General features: G+C 43.1%; 1 protein-coding gene across 1 annotated transcript; it reads left to right on the forward strand.

Annotated features, from left to right (window-relative positions):
- The first annotated feature begins 8,384 nt into the window (after positions 1–8,384).
- Positions 8,385–21,217, forward strand: LOC124791378. Its single transcript, XM_047257855.1, has 2 exons — positions 8,385–8,767; positions 20,956–21,217. Exons 1-2 carry the CDS (start codon positions 8,413–8,415, stop codon positions 21,078–21,080), a joined length of 480 nt encoding a protein of 159 aa, XP_047113811.1. The 5' UTR covers positions 8,385–8,412; the 3' UTR covers positions 21,081–21,217.
- Positions 21,218–25,451: the final 4,234 nt, after the last annotated feature.

A 25,451-nucleotide genomic window follows, 5' to 3' on the forward strand; every position in this document is an offset into this window, starting at 1 on the left:
CTCCACTACATCTTACTTTTCGTTCCAGAGGCGTCGTCCGCATAACGTATAGCGAGTGGGACGTCTGCAGTTACTGGGTTAAATCGTCGGAGTAGTCTTTTCACAGATTTCTGATAGTGAAGATTAAATTTTTTCCATTCTTCCGCAGCCTTCAAGAACTGCTGTACTTTCGGATACATTTATGTCGCATTTAACCGAATATCTAGTTGATATCAAAGATGTTCACTGTTGTTCACGTTGGAGCATTTAACAGACTACAGCTGTGCTGAATAGGGCTGTTGATATTTTTAAAAATATCGGGAATACCATACGTCGATATTTAAAAAATATCACCGGCTCTCGATATATCGATTAAAGTGTCCACATATAGTTACGTCGGCAGAAAAAGTATCAGTTTCTGTTGGTAACGCCCAACGCCGCTTGCGTCAAAATTTTCCCTCACACGTCTGCGCCCACCGCAACGACCAATCTTGACACTTAGATTTCTCTTCATCATTTTCAGCAACTGTATTTGAAGAACGTCGTGAAGAAATAGCACACTAGTTGCGTTGAAAACTTTCTTTTTTCTTTTTAACGCAACTGTTATGCTGTTTCCTCAATCGGATATCCTGTTACTCCATTCACACCGCCACCCTCACTGCAATCGGTGTTCTTCTTTTGTGTCACACATACTTGCTTCACACAGTTCAAGAGAAAGATTGGACGTGATAAAAGGTAAAAAAATGGTAAGACTTCTTCACACAGTGAAAGTAAAATTATGTCCCCTTATAATTTCAAAATAACAATTTGAAATATTTTCCGAAAATTATGAAACAGATATAATATAAAACAAAAATATCGGCACTCGATACGCCGTATTGATATCGATATATGTGGTTGCGTAATGTCGCCGTTATATATCGACACTTAATGAGAAGTGATATCGAGATATCGCTGCTTATCGACAGCCCTAGTACTGCGTTTTTACCAGTATTGCTGTGTTTATAAATCATTTTGCATGACCAGCCGAAATAATAGGTTGTGTGTTGTTACCTCTACGCACCTGCACATAAAGTTGATCCACGGTCACATTATTATCCAGCCCTGCATATAGGTCTGAACCGTAGCCCTTTGACCCAGAGCATTTCAGTTTCGAGCAACATGCACGGTTACTCTTTCGGAAGAATCGTAGACTAACATTAATCTGAGGACCGTATTTTGTTCCCCTTTGCTTGATATTATCCAGCTTTTGAAGGAGGATCTAATTCCAAATTAGTGTCATCTTGAGGGTAGTAAGTTAAAGTCTAAATTTTTTCTTAAACGCCATAGTTTGCTGTCAGTTAACGAGAACTTCCAGCTCTGTTTACGAAACAAAAACTATTCTATTATACTGTCTCCATCAATTTAACTGTCGCCGAGATAAGGGTAAATAGTTGATGGCATTTCATTTTCTTCGGTTATAAGCCTACTAATAACGTCACCTTGAAGCAACGTTTCCACAAGTTTTGTATTCGTCGTCCTCAGATTCGGTGGCTTAGTCGAATATAAAAAAAAAAACGACGAAAGAATTTCCCGAAACATCGCTTTAAGACGATCTTGATACTCGACTGGTACCCAGAGAAGATTTCGTAAGTGAAATTCGTAGAGAAATTCTGAATTTTCATAAAGCTAAAAACCGTTCGCAAGGAACTCACCACGTCAACACATAATCGCTCAGAGTGCCTGAAGAGGTACCGTACATTTATAACACTTTCTTACACTGTTAAAGACACCAATGGGTTGTTTCCACTAGTTGCATAGGTGTCATCCATTCGTACTTCTGGGCCAACGACCTCCTGTAGCCTTTCAAAGCTTTCTTCTATCAGTCGAGATGATCCAAATAGTGCCAGGGACGAAATGCTAGAACTTGTGCGTTCCTATAATCACACTCTATTCAAAGTGGCTCACTCCTCCATGTACAGTCGCAATGTCAGAAAATGTGTTGCCACTTTGTGCTAGCAGTTACGTACACCGACAGACGTCACAAAGAAGGCGACAAGGAGAGTGTCCTGGTCCTTATATTAACAGACCACATAATATTCCCAATGAATTTAAGTCTTCCATTAGACTTTCCTATTCATTTCGTACGCTCTTCTTATTTCTTTGTTGTATTGCCTCTGGCTATTTAAACGACTGCAGAAATTATCCAGTAGTCTCTTAATCAGGTTGTTTCCATTGTTCATGGGCACTGTCTTGCATTTATCTACATTTACATACTATCCACCTCGTTATGCATTTGCTAACAATCACTCAGTGACGTTTCTCTCTTGTATACAAGTGAATCATCAATATATAATCTCAGACAACTGATTACCTTTTCTGATAAATTATTTAACTACACTATGTGCTCAAAAGTATCCGGATACCTGGCTGAAAATGACTTACAAATTCGTGGCGCCCTCCATCGGTAATTCTGGAATTCAGTATTGTGTTGGCCCACCCTTAACCTTGATGACATTAGGTTCTGGAAGGTTACTTGGGGAATGACAGCCCATTCTTCATGGAGTGCTGCACTGAGGAGAGGTATCGATGTAGGTCGGTGAGACCTGGCACGACGTCGACGTTGCAAAACATCCCAAAGGTGTTCTATAGGACTGAGATCAGCACTCTGTGCAGGCCAGTCCACTCCACCACAGGCCGTGCAATATGAATAGGGGCTCGATCGTGTTGAAAGATGCAATCGCCGTCCCCAAATTGCTCTTGACAGTGGGAAGCAAGAAGATGCTTAAAACATAAATGTAGGCCGGCGCTGTGATAATGACACGCAAAACAACAAGGGGTGCAAGCCCTCTCCAAGAAAAACCAACCTCACCATAACACACCGCCCCCGAATTTTATTTTTGGCACTACACACGCTAGCAGATGACGTTCATCGAGTATTTTGCCATACCCACACCCTGCCATCAGGTCGCCACAATGTGTATTCCGTACTTCGTCACTCCATACAGCATTTTTCCACTGTTCACACGTCCACGTTTTACGCTCCTTACACCAAGCGAGGCGGCGTTTGGCATCTACCGGCGTGATGTGTGGCTTAGGAGCTGCCGCTCGACCATGAAATCCAAGTTTTCTCACTTCCCCCCTAACTGTCATAGTACTTGGAATTCCTGTGTAATGGTCTGGATAGATATCTGCCTATTACACATTGCGACCCTCTTCAAGTGTCGGCTATCTCTGTCAGTCAACAGACGGGGTCGGCCTGTACGCTTTTGTGATTTACGTGTCCCTTCACTATTCACTTCACTAGCGCATCGGAAATAGTTGATCTAGGGATGTTTAGGAGTGTGTAAATCTCGCGTACAGACATATGACACAAGTGACACCCAATCATCTGATCACGTTCGAAGTCCGTGAGTTCCGAGGAGCCCACCATTCTGCTCTCTCACGATGACTACTGAGGTTGCTGATATGGAGTACCTGCCAGTAGATGGCAGCACAATGCACGTAATATGAGAAACGTACTTTTTTGGGGGTGTCCGGATACTTTCGAAAACATAGTGTATATTGTGTTTATTCGTAGCTCAATCATGAGTCGTTTGCAACCGTATTACCTTCTCTTCTCTTGAGCGTTCACTAACTAGTCTAAAATTCTTACTCAGTTGTCAGTTGGAGCAGATAGCCATGACAATCACGTGTCCTGAATTCTTTGACAGCACGTTCAGTACCGAAAGCTTATCTGGCACTCTTCTGTTCGCCTGTGTTTGTTGTTTGAGGGATGAAGAGAGAGAGAAAGGTGAGCAGCGTTTCATGAGAAAATGTTTCCTCAATCTGGGTTCAATGTTCGAGAGAAGATGTGTCTCCTCATAGAGTATCAAAATTTCCGAACTTATGTTTCGAAACTTTGCAGGATTCAGATGCTAGACGGTAGAAACGACGGGAGTGTGGTTCACTCTTTTTCAGACACGTGGGACTGTTGAAACGTCCCCTTTGAACAATTATACAAGACTGTGCTTAACCTGACACACAATATTTTTAGCGCAACGCAATCTGACTTTCAGAAATCCCTACAAAAGAATGGCCCTTACTAACATTAACCTGTACCTTTCACAAATCACTTACCTCACAAAAATCTTCGTTACTCAAGCTACTGCAATACAGCGAGCGCCACTACTGCCAGCTAAATGAAAGATTCAAACTACGGAAGGCACTAACTACTGATAGGCATAGTTAGCAAATGAAAGATTTTAACAGAGAACAAACAATGTATTTACCTTAATAGTCATAATATATATATCAGTTCATGACAAATTACAAAACTCCGCCATCTCTCTCCCCACATCCACCAGTGCTGGCGGCTCACCTCCAACTGCGCAACGCTACGCGCTGTTCACATCCAGCTGCCGCTGCCCAACACTACAATGGCAGACAACAATGCAAACTAGCCACAGACTGCACACAGCACAGCCAGTGATTCTCACACAGAGTGCTACGTGGCGTTACCAATAAGAAAACCTAAACAGCCTACTTACACTGTTCGCTGCCAGACAAGTTCTTGATGAGTGTGAGCTAGGAAAGAAGCTGTCTCCACAGCACATTCAGTGGTGGGGCAGGGCGCTTTCTTCGCTCTGAGTACTTTCGATAATTTCTCAATATGGTATCTCTTATTTAAATACACTATCCGATGAAAAGCATCCGCACATCCATATGTAATGCGAATCTGGCCATTAGATAAGACGAGAGGTGAACCTGCCAGTATAAAAGGAGACCGTTGTTGTCGGCAGAGAAGCAGTGGAGCTGAACGGATCGATCAGGAAGTTTAATGGCTTCGAAAGTGGACTAACCATTGGACATCAGTGAAGTAACAGGTCCATCACGGACATCTCAACACTTCTAAAGCTGCACAAATTGGTTGTTGGTGATGTGGGTATGAAGTGGAAACGCGAAGGAACAACCACAGCTAAAAAAATAATAAAAATACAGTATTTTACTGTAGTGACAGAAGGGACCGTCGAACACTGCGATGAGTGATTGTAAAAAATCGGGTGAAATCAGTGGAAGGAATCACTCGAGAGTTACAGCGTGGTACCAGTAGACCAGCTAGCACAACGACTCTGCGTAGTGTGTTAAAAAAAATGGGGTGCAATGGTCGAGAGTTCCTCACAAGCCCTACGTGTCTGTAGTCAGTATTAGCCGACGCATGAGGTGGAGTAGAGAGTGACGCCACTGTACAGTGAATGACTTGAGATGAGTGAATTGGGGTGATGAATCACTCTTTACCCTTTGTTAGTCCGGTGGAAGAGCCTGGGTTTGGCGAATGCCTGGAGAAATTTACTTGCCTTCATGTGGAGTGCCAACAGTCAAATGTTGAGGTGGCGGTGTTACGATATTGGGATGTCTTCCGTGGTGAGGGTGTTATTCAGTTACTCTGCTCTACGCTAAATTCGGAAGGATATGAACACATTTTACAACATTGTATACTTCGTACAGTAGAGGAACAATTCGAAGTCGATGACTGTGTCAGAATGACAATTCACTCTTTCGTAAATCAGCAGGTGTGAGTCAATAGGTTTTGTAGAATAACATTCCTGAAATGGGCCGACCAGCTCAGAGTCCCGATCTCGACTCTACAGAACACCACTTGGCTCCAGACACCCAGCGTCCAGCAGCACTGTCTTCTCCAGTTTCGGCTCTGGAGGAAGAATGGAGTGCCATTCGTCCACAGACATTCAGACACCTCGTTTAAAGTGTCTCCAGCACAGTTTCAACCGTCGACTGATAGATGTCCGGATACTTTCGGTCAGATAGTGCATCTTCAATCTTCTATGTGCCGCAGCAGTCATCTGCATCTGCATCTACATTTATAGTCCGCAAGCCACCCAACGGTGTGTGGCGGAGGGCACTTTACGTGCCACTGTCATTACCTCCCTCTCCTGTTCCAGTCGCGCATGGTTCGCGGGAAGAGCGACTGCCGGAAAGCCTCCCTGCGCGCTCGAATATCTCTAATTTTACAATCGTGATCTCCTCGGGAGGTATAAGTGGGGGGAAGCAATATAGTCGATACCTCATCCATAAACGCACCCTCTCGAAACCTGGACAGCAAACTACACCGCGATGCAGAGCGCCTCTCTTGCAGAGTCTGCCACTTGAGTTTTCTAAACATCTCCGTAACGCCATCACCCTTACCAAATAACCCTGTAACGAAACGCGCCGTTCTTCTTTGGATCTTCTCTTTCCCCTCTGTCAACCCGACCTGGTACGGATCCCACATTGATGAGCAATACTCAAGTATAGGTCGAACGGGTGCTTTGTAAGCTACCTCCTTTGTTAGTAGACTACATTTTCTAAGGACTCTCCCAATCAATCTCAACCCGGCACCCGCCCTACCAACAATTAATTTTACATGATCATTCCACTTCAAATCGTTCCGTACGCATACTCCCAGATATTTTACAGAAGTAACTGCTACCAGTGTTTGTTCCGCTATCATATAATCATACAATAAAGGATCCTTCTGTCTATGTATTCGCAATACATTACATTTGTCTATGTTAAGGGTCAGTCGGCGGCACGGCAGGAGTACCTTGTAAAGCTTTTTAAAAGCAGTTTTCTATAGAAGTACTTCTTTTGTTCAGATAATAATGTGATTCTTATGGGTTTGGACGAACCGCTTTGATTCATTTACCGAAGTGGTATTAGGATCTCCAGAGATGCCTTTGTTTAAGGCATAACCGTGGAGACTGTTATGAGCTTCACAAGTACCCATTCACGTAGACGAACAATTTGCAGTTACGTTTTCACTGCTCATTCTAGTTTGAATGGAGATTGCACAATCTCTGCATTCACATTTTGTGTGTATTAACAAGTAAACAAACCTCATTTTTTTCTTATGTCCGAAAGAGCAGACACCATATCCGTATAAGTATATAGTTGTGGGAATACCGGCCATGACCTTCCTCTTGTCCGCCCCCGGTAGCTGAGTGGTCAGCGCGACAGAATGTCAATCCTAAGGGCCCGGGTTCGATTCCCGGCTGCGTCGGAGATTTTCTCCGCTCAGGGACTGGGCTTTGTGTTGCCCCAATCATTATCATTTCATCCCCAAGTCACCAAAGTGGCGTCAAATCGAAAGACTTGCACCCGGCGAGCGGTCTACCCGACGGGAGGCCCTCGCCACAAGACATTTACGTTTTTATATACCTTCCTCTTCTGTGCGGATGCGGATGTGTTGGGGTGGGACACTACGAATGTAGTGTGTGGACATGTAAGGTGAGAATGTGGGTCTCGCGGGAGGCGTGCGCGAGATAGTCCCTGCAGTTGCGCTATCGTATGTGCGCTCGGTGGCTCAAATGGATAGCCGGCACGGTAGCCCAGCGTGTTCGGTCAGAGGGCTGCTCGCCATCTGCAATAAAAAAAACTGAGTAATGGAATCAACGATCAACTTAAGCGGATGTCTTGTGACGTCCGCCCAGATCAAACGCAACGAACAATACCGAAAAAAATAAAAAGATGGCTATAGCGTCTGCCACGTAAGCAGGAGATCCCGGGTTCGAGTCCCGGTTGAGGCACACATTTTCACCTTTCCCCGTTGATATTTATCAACGACTGTCAGCAGCTGAAGGTATTAATATATACTACTAATTTCATTTTTTTCAGTCTCTCATTACACTACTTGATTCCAATGAAGCCTGCCAAGATAGCCTATTCACTGTAACAAAATGTTACGTTACATGGACCAACTTAGCCACAGAATGAATATGAGCAATATCAGCCCATCTATCTGGAAGAAACTTGTAAAAGTTCGTCGTGTTTGGTGCTCAGTTGTTCTTTCGTTGGTTATACGCTTTGCGGAGAAATGTCGCACTGAAAAGACAAAATGGAATTTAATTTCATTTAATAACCAATTAGTAAACACTGCCACGAACATCTTCTATCAATTAGTGGACCGTATGTTGGCTCCTCAGACTGTATAGACATACAAAACAATGTTCGTATGATAAAAGCTTGGCAAAAAATACGGAAATGATGCGTACTTGGAAGCGAGTAATAACCAACGGTGACGAAATGCTTCTTATATTTTGGCTGACGACAGTGGCACTCTGAAAGTGTCACACAACTGCCCATATCACAAAATGACTTCTAAATAGTGTAATGGTTAAATTTATCTCTGAGGATGACTTTCGCGAAAAACTGCCTCTAACCTTGAACACAGAGTTGACGGTGACTCACATCAGGTGGTTACTTTGTAAGAAAGAACAATTCCCGTCAGCAGTGACAATACGAGATAGAGGAAAAAGCTTGCTTACCACTTAGCTTAGGAATTTCTGTGTCACCGTCTAAGTTGTCCTCGTGATAATGTTGCTGATTGCAATGCTTTCCTTACTACAAAAGGAACTGGTGTTCCACTGGCCTTAGTTCTACAGGTTCCAGTAGTATCGGTCTCAACCAAATACTGCCGAGATGGCACACTTTTCAACTCTGTTCGCAGGTGCCTGTCTGCTGATTTTATACCCAACTAATGCTACTGCTCAAGAGAGACAGGACGCTGAAACAGAGACAACGACTATGACTGGTGACCAAGATCAGACATCACCATTGGAGGGCAGCTTTCCAGGAAGGCCAATAGATTTTGGCGGTCTTCTGTCGGGCTTGCCTATATTTGGAGGCGGCTTTGGACCGCTGAGACCTGTAGGTGGCGGCATGAGGCCATGGATGGCATTAGGCGAGCCAATGAACGGAGGCGGTGCTCTTCCAGGATGGCCAACAAGTGAAACCACCAGCGGCACAGATACTGCGGAAGCAGCGACAGCGTCAAGTATGTTTTCACATCAGCAGTTCTCTTCTCATTAAGTAATCTGACCGTGCCATGAAATTTATTCTCTGCTATGGAAATTATTCTTAACAGACACTCTATCTTCGTGTCTCTTCTTCTTGTCCGTGTTTACCACATATTCGTGTCCTCGCTGATTCCGCGGAGAGCCTCATTCCTTATTAGTTCACTTAATTTTGAACATTCTTCTGTATCACCAATTCTCGAATTCATCGATTTCCTTCAGTTTCGGTTTTCCCACAGTCCATGTTTAACTACCATACCATGCTGTACGCCAGACGTATTTTCTTAGAAATTTCTTCCTCAAATTAAGGCCTACGTTTCATAGCAGCAGACTGCTCTTGGCCAGGAATGCCCTTTTTGCAGTGCTAGTCTGCTTTTCATGCCCTCCTTCTGTCATGGGATATTTTGTTGCCTAGGTGGCAGAATTCCTCTACTTCGTGATCAACCAAATGTTTCTTCAATTTACTCTCAGTCAATTTTATGTGCTCATTATGCTGATCATTCCATTCGACAGATCGTCGCTCTCACTGAGGAAAGCTATGTCGTCAGCAAATCCTATCACTGACATCCTTTCGTCTTGAATATTAATTACAGTCCTGAGCATATCTTTTATTTCCGTTATTGTTTCTTCGGTGTAGAGATTGAATGGTAGGGGTAAAAGAGTACATTTCTGTCTTATACCCCTTTTAAGCCGAACATTTCGTACTTCATCTTCCACTCTTATTATTTCCGCTTGTTTCTTATATGGATTGTATATCACCCGTCTTTGCCTATTTTCCTCGGAATTTCGAACATGTTGTACTATTTTACAGTGTTGAATGCTATTTCCGGCTCGACAAATCCTATAAACGTGTCTTGATTTTTCTCCAATCTTGCTTCCATTACCGACCGCAACGTCAGAACTGCCTATCTGGTGTCTTTACCTTTTCTAAAGCCCAAATGATGGTCATCTAACAGATTCTCAATTTTATTTTCCATTCTTCTGTATTATCTTGGGTCTTAAGAAACTCCTTCAGCTGTATTGAGCTTGTACCTTGTAGGTACGGTAATCACAGCTGAGTAGTTATGTTGGGTATTAATGAAACGCTTCAGCTGTATTTACTTCTTTATTGTTGGATCAGTGCCGGTTTCGTGACACTTATATTAGTCTTGTCAGCAAGATGGATGCTTGGGATGTTGACTGCGCTATAATTCTCGCACTTCTCGCTTCTTGCAGTTTTCGAAATGATGACGTTTTTACGAAAGTCAGATGGTATATCGTCAGTCTCGCACATTCTACGTACAAACGTGAATAGTCGTTCTGTTGCCACGTCTCTTACTAATTTTAGATATTCCGATTGGATGTTACCTATCGCTTCTGTCTTATTTGATTTTAAGTCTTTCAAAGCTCTGTTAAATACTGATTCTAATACTGGATTCCCTGTCTTTTCCCTATCGACTGCTACTTCTTCATCTATCATGTCATCAGACATGTCCTCTCCCTCATATAGGACTTCAATGTACTCTTTCCAAGCATCAACTCGCTCCGCTGCATTTAACATAGGAATTCCCATTGCAGTCTTAATGTTACATCCTTTGGTTTTAATTGCACTGAAGGCTGTTTTGATTTCTGTATATGCTGAGTCGGTCCTTTCTTTCCACGTATGACTAAATGCAGGATGTCGGAGGATGCTAAGTCAAGTAAACGAAAAATGATTGTTCCAACAATTCGTACTTTAGTTCCCTCAGTTTTCAGATTATGAAAGGACTTCCCAATGTCATGATGACAAATTATTTTTTTTCCTTTGCAATCCATTTTTTTCATTTAGTCTGTTTGCCAGTCATTTTTTCACCCATGACCTCAGAAAACGTTGGCGTTTGTAGCGGACTCCGCGTTACTTTGGATCAGGCTACAAGAATTTCAACCAGAACGTTGACTACTGTTTTGTTCTGTCATTAACTGGTGTCCCCATATTTCATCCATAGTAACTAACTGATGCATGTATTTTTTTCTCCTTTGTTCCCTGAGATTACATTCCACACATAAGCGTAAACAGTCCCTCATCTTTGGTCTTCAAGTATGTGAAATGTCAGTGGAAACTAACAATAGATACAGTTAACCACAGTTATAACCCGTCGTGACTTTTGGGCCACCCTGTATAAGACAGAAATTCGTTTCTGCATTTGCTTCTGTTCAACATAAGAAAGGCGTCATTCATCTTGCAGTATGTTTTGTATATTTAATGTAGTACTCTTTTTGTTCCTATCTGTATAGTATCAACTGCGTGTGTTAAGGTCCCAGAATACTAATAATTAGTATCGCTTATTGAAGATTATAATGCTCAGATAGTATTAGGAACAGACAGTTGGTTGAAAGTGAACAGCAAAGCTGAAACTGGAAGTGAATAACAACGCTATCTTAAATTATGAGTCGAAAATTTGTCGCAAGGATAGGTTAGTCGTCAATGGTGGTGGCTTATTTATGTACTAGAGAACTAGAGAATATCTAGCGAGGATAGCAAGGATCAGATTGTGAATTAATCTGGGTGAAGTTAAGAATCAAAAGTCAGTCAAAAATTGGCAACCGGATGCTTTTATAAGTTACCTTCGCCAGGAGCTGTAGTGGCAGAGTGCTTCAGAAAAAACTTGCAGAATTTCGTCAGTGAGTTCCCTGATCCCGCTGTTGTAATGGGGGTGGCTTCAACTTGCCATGTATAGATTGGGAGAGTCATGCTATCAAAACTGGTGCCAAGGATAGGGATTCATGTGGCATTATTCTGAATATCTTGTCTGTTATCCAGCAGATAACCTACTTAAGAAGGTAACGTCTGAGGCCTCCTAGCAAAACACACACCTGTCCTCCTCGAATCAGTTAACGAAGAAGATAGTATGAGCGTTCTTATGGCTGTGTATAGCATGCTATGATAACGAGTATTTGAAGAAATGTTAAGACAGGCAAGAAAGTATTTTTGCTTAACAAGTGTGAAAGGTGAGAAATTGAAGAGTATCTGAGTGGTTAACGTGAAATATTCAGCATTGATGGTGAAGAAGAGGACCACAATTGGAAAAAATTAAAAATCAGCGTTCAAACCTTAGATAAGTATTTTCCGCGCAAGATCTTAAGGGATAAGAAAAACTCACCGTGGTTTAATAGCCGTGTCAGAAACTGCTACGTAAACAAAGATAGCTTCATCGCAGATTTAAGAGAAGTCAAAACCTAGTTACAGACAAAAACTGAACGAAGTGAAAATGAACGTAAGGAGAGCAATGAGAGAAGCGTTCCATTAGTCTGAAAGTAAAATTTTGTCAAAGGATCTGACTAAAAAACCCTCAGAGGTTTTTGTCTTACGTAAAATCAGTAATCGATTCGAAATAATCTATTCAGTCACTTGGTGACCATAATGGCAACGAAACGGAAAATGACAGAAAGACCGAATTGCGTCTCCCGAAATGGTTTGACCGCGGAAAGTGGTAATACGATCACTCCTTTCAATCGCCGTACAAACTTTGAAATGGTAGATATGGCGATAACTGGTCATAGAAAAACAACTACGATCGCTTTTTAGTGAAAAGGCATCAGGACTAAATCAGATACCCGGAAGATTTCACTGAGACTACACGAAAGAAGTTGCTCCTCTGCTGCCAGCAGTTTATCGTACGTCGTTGGAGCAAGAAAGGATACCTAGCCACTGCAAAAAACCGCAGGCCATTCCAATTTTTAAGAAGAGTCGCAGGACAGATGAACATAGTATAGACCTGTTTCGTTGACGTTAATCTGTTGTAGAATTATGGAACATGTTCTGTGCTAACGTATTACGACGTTTTTGGAAGATGAGAATCTCCTCTGTAAATACCAATATAGATTCCGCAAACAGAGGCCATGCAAAACAGTTCGCTCTGTTCTTCCATGAGATACACTGCCCTGTAATCATCGGCCACCAGGTTGATGCAATATCCTCGACTTCAGGAAGGCATTTACACTGCTGGTCATTAAAATTGCTACACCAAGAAGAAATGCTGATTAGTACACTACACTAGAACTGACATGTGATTACATTTTCCCGCAGTTTGGGTGCATAGATCCTGAGAAATCAGTACCCAGAACAACCACCTCTGGCCGTAATAACGGCCTTGATACGCCTGGTCATTGAGTAAAACAGAGCTTGGATGGCGTGTACACGTACAGCTGCCCATGCAGTTTCAACATGATACCACAGTTCATCAAGAGTAGTGACTAGCGTTGCTCGGCCACCATTGACCAGACGTTTTCAATTGGTGAGAGATCTGGAGAATATTCTGGCCAGGGCAGCAGTTGAACATTTTCTGTATCCAGAAAGGCCCGTACAGGACCTGCAACATGCGGTCGTGCATTATCCTGCTGAAATGTAGGGTTTCGCAGGAATCGGATGAAGGGTAGAGGCACGGGTCGTAACACATCTGAAATATAACGTCCACTGTTCAAAGCGCCGTCAATGCGAACAAGAGGTGACCGAGACGTGTAACCAATGGCATCCCACACCATCACGCCGGGAGATACGCCAGCATGGCGATGGCGAATACACGCTTCCAACGTGCGTTCACCGGGATATCGCCAAACACGGATGCGACCATCATGATGCTGCAAACAGAACCTGAATTCATCCGAAAAAAATGACGTTTTGCCATTCGTGCACCCAGGTTCGTCGTTGAGTACACCATCGCAGGCGCTTCTGTCTGTGACGCAGCGTCAAGGGTAACCGCAGTCATGGTCTCTGAGCTGATAGTCCATGCTGCTGCAAACGTCGTCGAACTGTTCGTGCAGATGTTTGTCCTGCAAACGTCCCCATCTGTTGACTCAGGGATCGAGACGTGGCTGCACGATCGGATAAGATGCCTGTCATCTCGACTGCTAGTGATACGAGGCCGTTGGGATCCAGCACGGCGTTCCGTATTACCCTCCTGAACCCACCGATTCCATATTCTGCCAACAGTCGTTGGATCTCGACCAACGCGAGCAGCAGTGTCGCGATACGATAAACCGCAAACGCGAAAGGCTACAACCCGACCTTTATCAACGTCGGAAACGTGATGGTACGCACTTCTCCTCCTTACACGAGGCATCACAACAACGTTTCACCAGGCAACGTCGGTCAACTGCTGTTTGTGTATGAGAAATAGGTTGGAAACTTTCCTCATGTCAGCACGTTGTAGGTGTCGCCACCGGCGCCAACCTTGTGTGAATGCTCTGAAACGCTAATCATTTGCATATCACAGCATCTTCTTCCTGTCGGTTAAACTTTGCGCCTGTAGCACATCATCTTCGTGGTGCAGCAATTTTAATGGCCAGTAGTGTAACATCATCCCACACTGCCGATTAGTCAAAATAATACGACCTTACCGACTATTGGACGTGATTTGCGACTGTATTAAGACTTCCTTGAAAAAGAACTCAACATGTCGCTCTTAACGCCACAAGATCGACAGATGTAATTTCGGGAGCACTACCAGAAAGTGTATTGAGACTGTTACTGTTTACAGTGTATATAAATGATCTAGAAGAATGCTTCGGAAGCTAAGGCTATTCTCAGACGATGCGGTTAACTTTAAGAAGGCAGCAACGCCAGAACACAGTAAAGATTTGTATTGAGAATCACCTTTCACTATTGCAGACGCAGTATATGGATCAACATTCTTCGTTGCAACAGGGTTCCATGGTCTCCACATAATTATTGGAACAATCTTCTTAACTACATGTCCAGAAGGACCCACTGAGGATTGATTAACGGTCGGGGACTGGCAGCTGAACTTAAATAAATGTAACATATTGCGCATACGATAGGAAAAGAAATCCACTGCCGTATATCTATACTATTGATGACAAATTGCAGGAAACAGTAAGTATTGTAAACTATCTAGGAGTATTTATCCGGATCTGCCCAAGTGTAATGACCACATAAAACAGATAATAGGAAAGGCAGATGCGAGACGGAGATTCATTGGGAAAATCTTGAGGAAATGTAGCTCATCCACGAAAGTAATGGTTTACAAGGTGCTTGTTCGACCGATTCTAGTGAACTGTTTGTCAGTCAGGTACCCTTACCAGGCAGGGCTGATGGAGAGATAGAGAAGATCCAACGAAGACCGGCGCGTTTTGGCAGGGGATCGTCTAGTCCAGGCGAGAGCGTTACAGATGTGCTCAACAAACTACTTTAGTAGACACTAAAAGAGAGGCGTTTTGCATCACGGAGCGGTTTAGCGTTGAAATGTAGAGAGAGTACTGTCCAAGAAGAGTCGGACAACATATTACTTCCATAACCATGGCTCTAAGCACTATGGTACTTAACATCTGAGGTCATCAGTTCCCTAGATTTAGAACTACTTAAACCTAACTAACCTACGGACATCACACACATCAATGCCTAAGGCAGGATTCGAACCTGCTACCGTAGTAACAGTGCGGTTCCGGACTGAAGCACCTAGAACTGCTCGGCCACAGCGACCGACGTATTACTTCCTTCCACATACTTCTCGCTATATGACTACAAAGATGAAAATTCGAGACATTACAATACAGAAATTTATTTGTTCCCGCTAACCATTTGCAATTGGAACTGGAAAAGGGGGGGGGGGGGGGGAGGTGTCAGTTAGTGGTACCAGAAGTGCCCTTCGACAAACACAGTCAAGTGGCTTCAAGACTACTGATGTAGATGTAGATGAAGACATGGTCCACTTTCGTCTGTGGTTGCTGCTTTAGGATGTTCTTTCACATGGATCACCTTCGAAAGAAGTAAGATCACGCTTGATTCGAGCTTCCCATATCCTAACTGTAGAAAATTGTGCAGCAGACCCTTTGGCTCCTTATATTTCATCCTCAACTTTGGACGAATTCCGAGGAATGAAGCATCCACTACAAAATATTTTATGATGGGAGGGTATTTTCCTTTATTCATTTAAATAAAACATACATAGCATGACAGTATCTAAAAAATTATTAAAAAATTCTCAACGTCCAAGTGACATAAGGCTTTGGTTTTGTTTCTGTACAAAATGTGTGAACATGTGCTGTTTTTAGACTTTGTCTGAAGCAGTGTCGGCTTCTTTAATGGAAACTCCACAGTACTTCGACGAGCCAGTTCCTACGTTTACCACGACAAACTCCAACTCCACGCGCAAGAAATTATCTAAAATGTTCCAAAGTAACAGAAGCAAAACTTTATTTATGTGAATGGTAAATCTACGTCTGGCCAAGAAATTTTCTGTAATACAGCATAATCACAAGCAACTAATTTAAGATACTTTCAGAATTACTAGATTCAGAAACTTTATCAGTTATAAGGAAACGGTATTGAACTGTATTTATTTTTCACGAATATCGCGTTATAACTTTTTTACACATTTTTACGAAAGTAAAAAGGATGAACATCGTAGTTATAACTTAGTGCTTCGAAATCCATGAAACAACAGATACCACTTTCCTTAATTTATCAACATATACTGTCTCTTGACTTGTAGTCTCTGATGAAAAGTTATGCATATTTTAGGTGTCAAGTTTGTGTGATACATGAGGCGTAATGAGATTACGTACATGTCGTGACTTAAGCTACATTTTCTCCTTAACGTAAACCAAGACAGAGTTGCTCAACTATCACCTTTGCAAATGTTCTGATAAGGGCTGTCGTCCGCTTAACGCCCTGTACACATTTCGGGAATTGTGATGAGAGCGTGTTAGAGGAACTACAACTACTACTGTTTTGCTGTGTAAGATGTGGGAAACAATCCAGTATCAAAAATAGGGATCAACAATAACAAGCCGTCATTACTGAAAAGGGTCCGCCTGCCTAAATGAGTGCTAACTTGCTTCCTTCCCATGCAGTGGACACGGATTCGATTCCCGGCTGGGTTGGAGATTTTCTCTGCTCGTGGACTGGGTGTTGTGTTGTCCTCATCACCGGTCAGCAACTTGAACAAAGTAGCGTCGCCTGAAACAGGACTTGCACTCGGCGGCCGAATTTCCCCGTATTGTGTCCTCCCGACCAAGAATGCCACATGCTCTTTTCATTTTTTCATCACTCCAAAGGATTCATGACTGACAAATTACAACGTCTTGCCCTCAAGTAAAGAGAAATGTATAATTACACGAATATAGAATTGTAGCTGGCAGCTACCACTTCCGGGAGCTTGCGTAAAGAATGACTTACAGCGGAACGATTACAAAAACTAATCGCGGATAAGGTAGGTGCCAGACATATTCTTGCAAGTATCCTTAAGAGACGTAGTACGTCCACAATCCTAGTTCGACCAGTACCTGAATATTGCTCGTCAATCTGGGATCCGTGCAAGATAGGATTGATGCAGGAAATAGAGAAGATCCAAAGAAGAGCGCCGTGTTTCGTTACAGGCTCATTTTGTAAATGCTGAAACGTCTAGGAGGTAGTTGGAAAACGCCAGTGGTAGACGCTGCAGAGGAGGCGTTCTGCATCATTGTGTGGTTTATTGTTAAAAGACAGTAGATTGCTGGAAGAGTCAGCCAACATACTGCGTCTTCCTATGTATGTCACGCTAAATGATGATTAAAGTAAAATAAGAGAGATTCGAGCTCATACAGAGGCTTTCCAACAGTCGTTCTCCTCACGAACCACTCGTGACTGGAACAGTAAAGCAGAGAAGTGACGATGGTGCAAAAAGTACGCTTCGCCACACACCATAATGCGACTTGATGTAGACAGTTGTAAAAGCAGTTTTAGATCCCATTATCAAAAATAGCTAATAACAATTATCACTATGCATCACGATCAAGAAAACAGAGCAACACAAAGAACTAGTTATGGACCAAATTCTTCGTTCGTTAAACATTCCATGAATAATTTGTACGATCTATGGCCAGACATAGATTACGAAATTGGATATTGGATTTTAAGGTGTAACCAGGAGCACATATAGACTCAGATCACAATTTAAAAATGACGAAGAGCAGACTGAATTTTAAGAGAATCGTACAGTAGAATAGGTGTGGAAGAAAATTGGTTACTGAAGTATTGGACAAGTATGAGACGCAATTGAAGCTCGGTAACGATGTAGATACTGCGGTAAGGAGTACCACGCTCGGCAGTTCGGTTGAAGAGAAGTGAACACCCCTAATCAGACCAATCTCTGGAATTGGAAAAACAAATATAGGTATTAGGTACGTGACTGAGAAGAAACCTTCGTTAATAGAAGAAATACTTCAATGGATGGACGAAAGAAGGAAGTACAAATATGTTCAGGGAAAGACAATACAGCAGTATAAATCATTAAGGAATAAAATAAATAGGAAGCACAGGGAGGCGAAGGCGAAATGGCTGCAGAAAAGATGTGAAGAAATAGTAAAAGAAACGATCGTCGGAAGGACTGACTCAGCATACAGAAAAGTCAAAACAACCTTGTGTGAACTTAAAACCAATAACGATACCGCTAAAAGAAAAACGAGAGTTCAACTGTTAAATGCAGAGGAGAGAGCAGATAGGTGGAAAGCGTACATATAAAACCTGAATGAGGGCAAGGAATCAGAATTTAAAAGAGCTTTCCAAGACTTACACTCAAATTTGGCAGAAGAGACAGATAACATTCCGATGAAACTTCTAAAATCACCGGGGGAAGTGGCAACCAAACGACTATTCAGGTTGGTGTGTAGAATCTATGGGACTGGTGACGTACCATCAGACTTTGTAAAAATATCATACACTCAGTTCCGAAGACAGCAATGGCAGGTAAGTGCGAGAAATTTCGCACAGCCAGCTTAACATCTCATGCATACAAGCTGCTGCGAAGGATAATGTACAGAAGGCTGGTAAAGAGAACTGAAGATATACCAAATGACTTGTCTTTACGAAAAGTAAAGGCACCAGAGGCGCTGTTGTGATGGTAAGTTTGATAATGAAAGCAGACTGAAGAAGGATAAAGACACGTTCATAGGATATGTAGACGTGGAAAAAATCTTCGACAATGTCAAACAGTGTAGGATGTTCTAAATTCTGAGAAAGATAGATGTAAGATGCTGGACAAGACGAATAATATACAGTGCATACAAGAACGAACAGTAAGACTGTAAAACGAAGAGCGATATGTTCAGATTAAAAAGAGGATAAGAGAGGGACAGTCTTTCACCCCTACTGTTCAATCCATACATCAAAGAACCAATGACGGAAATAAAAGACAGTTTCAAGGGTGGGATTGAAATTCAAGGTGAAAGGATTTCAATGATAAGATTCGCTGATTACTTCCCTACCGTCGATTAAGATTAAGAAAAATTATAAGATATACTGAATGGAATGAACAGTCTAATGAGTACAGAATATGGACTGAGAGTAAACTGAAGAAAGAGGGCGCTAATGAGAAGTAGTAAAAATGAGACTAGCGAGAAACTTAATATCAACCTCGAAGTAGACGAAATTAAGGAATTCTGCTACCATAGAAGCAAAATGTCCCATGAACGGACGGAGCAAGGAGGACCTAAAATGCAGACGAGCGTAGACAAAGAGGGCATTCCTGACAAAGAGAAGTGTACTAGGATCAAATATAGATCTTAATTTGAGAAAGAAATTTCTGAGAATGTGCTCTTGGATTACAACATTGTATTGCAGCGAATCTTGGACTGAGAAAACTGGAAGAGAATCGCAGCATTTGAGGTGTGCAACTGAAGAATGTTGGAAATTAGATGGACTGACAACATAAAGAATGCGTTCTCCGGAGAATCGGAGAAAGGAATATGTGGAGAACACTGACAAGAAGAAGGGGGCAGGATGACGGGACATGTGTTAAAACATCATCTCGATGGTGCTACAAAGAGTGGTAGAGAGTAAAATCTGTACACGAAGACAGATAGTGGCTGTGAGGGATTTTTCGTTGGTGGAAAGAATGGAAGAGGGTGCCCTCATCCTTGCGATGCCAATCGAGGAGCTGGTTAAGCGAGAGCGTCTAGAAGGTCTGAGAAGCTGACTGTGGTCTGCACAGGAGTGTGCTGATCTTACGCCTATCTACACCGCATCCGAATGATGACCCTGTCAGAGGATGACACGGCGGTCGGTCGGCACTGAATGGTTCTAAAGGACCAGCAGACGGTGCTTTGATTTTTTAGGTACGCCGACGGACGGATGAGGCGGGTTTGCAGCAAGACAATTTTGGCGTGTAGTCATCATCGTTTGGAAAGGGGCTTGGAGGGAGGAATCGTCAGCGACCATATCGAATAGACCCCTCAAACTTCCGCTATAGTGAGGAAAACGTCAGAGATATATGTTGGATCTTACTTTTTCCTCTAAATGGAGGCCATTAAAGAAGCAACATTAGCTGACCGGAATGACTGAACTAGGCCTTGCTGGATAAATCATTTCAGCATAACTGCAAGTGATATGGAACCTGAATCAGGATGTATGACTGGAAATGTATCATCTACTGAATTCAGATTTATATGAGTATGAAACTTCCAGATAGAATTAAATTGTGCGCCTTTTCGGGACTCAAATCGATTATCTTACCTTTCAGGGGTAATATTCTTACCGTCTGAGTACACCATGCGCGACTCTGTCGGCAGCCTTACTTCAGTAGTACGTGTCTCTTACATACCAAAATTTACAGAAGTGCTCCTCCATACCTCGTGGGGCTAGCACTCCTCGGAGAAGGGATGTTGCTTAGAAACGACCTACCCACAGTCTACCGGACTGTTTCCAGAATGAATTCGCTCTGCAGAACTATGAAGGTTGTAAAGTCGTTCAAAACAGTGCCCACTCAGTCCCAGAGTGAAAGATTCATTCTGGAAACAGTCAGCTAGTGGCGAAGGCATTTCTCCACAGTATCCTTTCTGCCAGGAGTGCTGGTGCCGCAAGGTATGCAGGAGAACTTCTGTGAAATTTGGAATGTAGGAGACAGATAGTGCGGTTGTAAAGCTGAGAGGGTGGCTCGACAGTCGTGTTCGGGATAGCTCACTTAGTACAGCATTCGCCCAAGAATGGAAAACATCCTAGGTTCACGTCCCGGTCCAGCATACAGTTTTAATATCTCAGAAAGGTTCAAGCTTCAGAGTGAATATTTCACTCCATATGAGTATAAGTCGTATGTCATATATCTGCACTAAGGGACTTCCTTATACTTCTTGATATAATCTTGGTGATTAGGAAGTTACTGCAGAGGGAAATGCGCAGGTCCTATAGTAAATTTACTTGTCCGTCAACTTGTTCCAGGCTTCCGAGCAGGCGAAACTCGACATGCTGACTTCAGACACAGGGGCAGCTCTCCGACAGCGGCCCACGGCAGAGCAGCCAAAAGCCGGAAGTCCGTCAGGCGCGCCAGGGGGCGCAGAGGATGAGCCACTGCACTGCATTGGGAACACGTGCTCGAGTGAAATGGACTGTAAGATGGCTCAGTGTAACCACTTTCACACCCTTGCCTACAATATTTAAATAAAGGATTGCTTACGTCTTTCAGCAATCAAAATTTGTTGAATGCACCCTTTATTGACTTCTAGGCAAAAAAAACTTTCATATTTGAAAGATAAATTTTACTCCCTTCCATGTCAGGGGACCTTTTCGCAATCATCCTTCATCACTTTCCTCGTCCATTTCTTAATGCTCGGTTAGGAGTCCTCGTCTCCAGCTCTTCCTTCTTATATCGCTTAAGAACATTCTTTCTCCAACATCCCTCTTCACCTACGGTTTCTGTGATCTGAATAAAGTGAAATCCTCATTATGTACAAAGAAGAGCCAAAGAAACGTAATCTGCCCAATATCGTGTAGGGCCCACGCGTGCACGCAGAAGTGTCGTAACACGACGTGGTATGGACTCGACTAACGTCTGAGGTAGTGTTGGAAGGAATTGACACCATGAATCCTGCAGTGCCGTTCATAAATCCAAAATAGTACGAGGGGATGGAGATAACTTCTGAACAGCACGTTGCAAGACATCCCAGATATGCTTAGTAATGTTCATGTCCGGTGGCCAGTGGAAGTGTTTAAACTTGGAAGGGTGTTCCTGGCGCCACTCTGTAGCAATTCGGGACATGTGGGGTGTCGCATTGTCCTGCTGGAAATGCCCGAGTCTGTCGGAATGGACAATGGACATGAGTGGATGCTGGTGATCAGAGATAATGCTTACGTACGTGTCATCTTTCAGAGTCGTATTTAGATTTATCAGGGGTTCCATATCAGACCAACTGCACACGCCCCACACCAATACAGAGTACTGACCAGCCCGCTGCTGTCTCCAATGCCGTACACGTCCATTCGCTCGATGCAATTTGAAACGAGACTCGTCCGACCAGACAACATATTTCCAGTCATCAACAATCCAATGTCGTTGTTGACGGGCCCAGGCGAGACGTCAAGCTTTATGTCGAGCAGTCATCAAGAGTACACGAGTGGGCCTTCGCCTCAAAAAGCCCATATCGATGATGTTCCGTTGAATGGTTCGCCCACTGACACTCGTTCATGGCCCATTGTTGAAATCTGCAGCAATTACAGGAAGGGTTGCACTAACCTAAGGACATAACACACATCCATGCCCGAAGCTGGATTCGAAACTGCGACCGTAGCGGTCTCGCGGTTCCAGACTGCAGCGCCTAGAACCGCACGGCCACTTCAGCCGGCGATCCGGTTCTTGCAGGATTTTTTTCCTGCCACGGCGATGTCGGAGATTTGCCGTTTTACCGGATTCCGGATTTTCACGGTACACTCATGAAATGTTCCTAAGGGAAAATTCCCATTTCATAGCTACTCTCAAGCTTGCTTACATCTTGATTTTCTGCCACTGTAGCAGCGGTAACCGATCTAACAACTGCACTGGACACTTGTTGTCTTACATTGGTGTTGCCGACCACAGCGCCGTATTCTACCTCTGTATTTGAATACGCCTGTCTATACCAGTTCCATTGGCGCTTCAGTTTATAATGAAAGAATCAATATTCTACGTGAAATCTTCAACCAACAACCGCCTGCTTTAATAATATTGTTACCGCTCTCGGCTGAAGAGCAGCAACAATGTATCGCTACCAGCCGGCTGACTTGTGAGTGAAACAACAATAAAGAAGAAAAAGGGGAGAAAAGCTCTCCGTATAATAATAACAGACTTTGCGTCAAAATCAATAACATTTTTCAATGTATTTACCTTTTGTGCCACTGCGTTCTGTCCAGCATTCTTCTAGTAACTGAATATCGTCACTGAAACGCGATTCTACACAGTCCAGTCACCTTAATGTGACAACGTGTCGAACACCTGAATAGCCGCCTTTTGCAGAGCGAGCCGCTGCGGGACATGGAGGAAGAGTCACTGAGGTTCTGGAAGGGATCGACAGGGATGTGGATCCCTGCCAACCCCAAAACTTGGCCAGCTGCGCTGTGTTCTTCGGTTGAGGATCCATGGCGCAAACAGTCCGATCGAGGTGGTCCCATAAATTCTTGTTGTTTTTGTTCTTTGTTGTGGTCTTTAGTCCTGAGACTGGTTTGATGCAGCTCTCCAAGCTACTCTATCCTGTGCAAGCTTCTTCATCTCCCAGTACTTACTGCAACCTACATCCTTCTGAATCTGCTTAGTGTATTTATCTCTTGGTCTCCCTCTACGATTTTTACCCTCCACGCTGCCCTCCAATACTAAATTTGTTTCTTGACTGTGTTTAAATCCTTGGAGTTCGGTAGGCGGGGGATTACGGTAAACCAACTCTGGTGCTCTTCGAACCACACACTTACACAGTAATCTGTGTGACACGTTGTATTGTCCTGTTGGTAGATGCCAAGGAAAAAACAAACTGCGTTTAGGGGTGGTGATGGTGCCCAAGGATAGATGCATACTTATGTTGATCTATTACGCCTTACAGAACGACAAGATGCCCAGGGAAAGCCACGAAAACATTCCTCAGGCCACAGTTCTCCCTCCTCCAGCTTGAACACTTGCGACAATTACTGCACGCATGTCAATGCGACAGCGTCTCTCACTCGTCTCAAACAGCTCTGTAACTACTCTACGGTAGCGTGATTCCTATACGTCTTCCTGCTGCTTCAGTGCCTGTATTAACATTCACAGAGTAAGCTTACAGAACGCCATCTATCAGGTATTTGGAATTGTTATTTGTCAGACCCAGTGATCTAGTGATAAGGCGCGTGCCTGAAAACCGAAATGTTGAGAGATACAATCCCGGTCGGATTACAGAATATTGCAGTCGGCTTTTAAACTAGCCTTCACCTCCCAGTGTGAACGGTATCTACTAAAATTCTGCAAATGCTATCTGTTAAAATTAGATTTTGCCTCTATTAGCAAACAGTTGGATCGCCATTAAAATCTGATCGTTGTCGTGTATAACATTAATTGCATAGTAGACTGATCAAACAAACTTTTGAAATAATAATAAGATAAGTGATCAAAAAAAGATTTTAATTTAGCACATGGAAGAAAATCCGCTTTTGGCAAACGGGAGTTTGCATTCTGTTCTCAGTCAGACAATCGTTCTTTTCAGAGATACTGAACTTTCTAAAATTGAAACTTTACTTAACAGGAGATTAAATAAATAGGCTTGCACGAATTGCACAAGGGTCAAACGCTCTAGGGTGTATCTTACGAAGCAAAGATTGGCATGTGTGGGATAAAGCCCTAACACGTAATCAAATTAAAAGGAAACTTAACACATTTACATGAAAGATAAAGATTGCTGGTGCCTGGCTTGAACGCTTAAGAAAGCAGAAAAGTTACTTAAATTTCTCGCGTGGTGGGCTTCTAAATCACTGAATATGAGCAAGGAACGGAATCAGCTTATTAAAGGTAACACCCGCACTCTCCACATCCACACTAAGACTACACAGTAGGAAGAAAACCATCTTCAAGAATATACCAAACAGAGAGACGGCAGAGGTTCATTCCACCAGCCTATCACCACTCAGAAAATTCAATAGCGGAATTAAATGGAAGGTACGATCCGAAATGTAATTCCGGTCGACAATAGAGATTCGATTACTTACAGGAATACGGATGAAGCTAACACTGATCAGCAACGGAACCACGTGACCCGAGCCACAAAATTCCCCCGGAAGTCGGTTAGTTACCGAAAAGAACTACATTCTCAAGTAAACTATCATTAAATCCTTGCAAGCTAAAGCTGATATTGAACGCGTGGAACTGAAAGAAGAGCACTAAACTGACTGAAAATGCTGAACTCAGATGAAAATTAACGAACGGAAGAACAAACCAACACAAGGAACGCAAAGACACACACATTCGAACGGATATACACGAGCCCTAACTGTAATCAGACATAGTCCTCACACCAAGCTCCCACACTCCTGAGTGAACAGTCACTGTTCATGAAACTGAACTGTTATAAAAAGTATTGTTCACTATTCCGGGTACAATACTCTGAACTACTATTAATGCCTGAAGCTGCGAGAGAAATCGGTTAAGACTTCAACTAGATTGAAACTTACACAATTTCAACTACTATATTCGGCTATTACAAACCAGATCCTAACAGCAATCTCAATCACCAAATTTCCAGGAGCGAGCGACCACCATCCTGACCAAATCGGAGTCCACACACGTAAGTTGTCAGAGAACACCCTTGCAGCATCCTGTTAACTTAAGCACAATAGCTAGTCGCCCATCAGGAAACGAAACCTACTGGGCGCTCTCTAACCTTAACCAAAGTTGGCTAAACTGCCACAGTAGCAGACAAAAAGTTTAGCTGCCATCAGACACAATA

The sequence above is a fragment of the Schistocerca piceifrons genome, chromosome 1, assembly GCF_021461385.2.
Source record: "Schistocerca piceifrons isolate TAMUIC-IGC-003096 chromosome 1, iqSchPice1.1, whole genome shotgun sequence".
In the NCBI taxonomy this organism is placed as follows: Eukaryota; Metazoa; Arthropoda; class Insecta; order Orthoptera; family Acrididae; genus Schistocerca; species Schistocerca piceifrons.

Excerpts from the sequence above, each read along its gene's own strand:
- LOC124791378 (XM_047257855.1), top strand. The coding sequence starts at position 8,413 with ATGGCACACTTTTCAACTCTGTTCGCAGGTGCCTGTCTGCTGATTTTA. Across the intron at positions 8,768-20,955 it reads GGAAGCAGCGACAGCGTCAA|GCTTCCGAGCAGGCGAAACT; the intron begins GTATGTTTTCAC and ends AACTTGTTCCAG.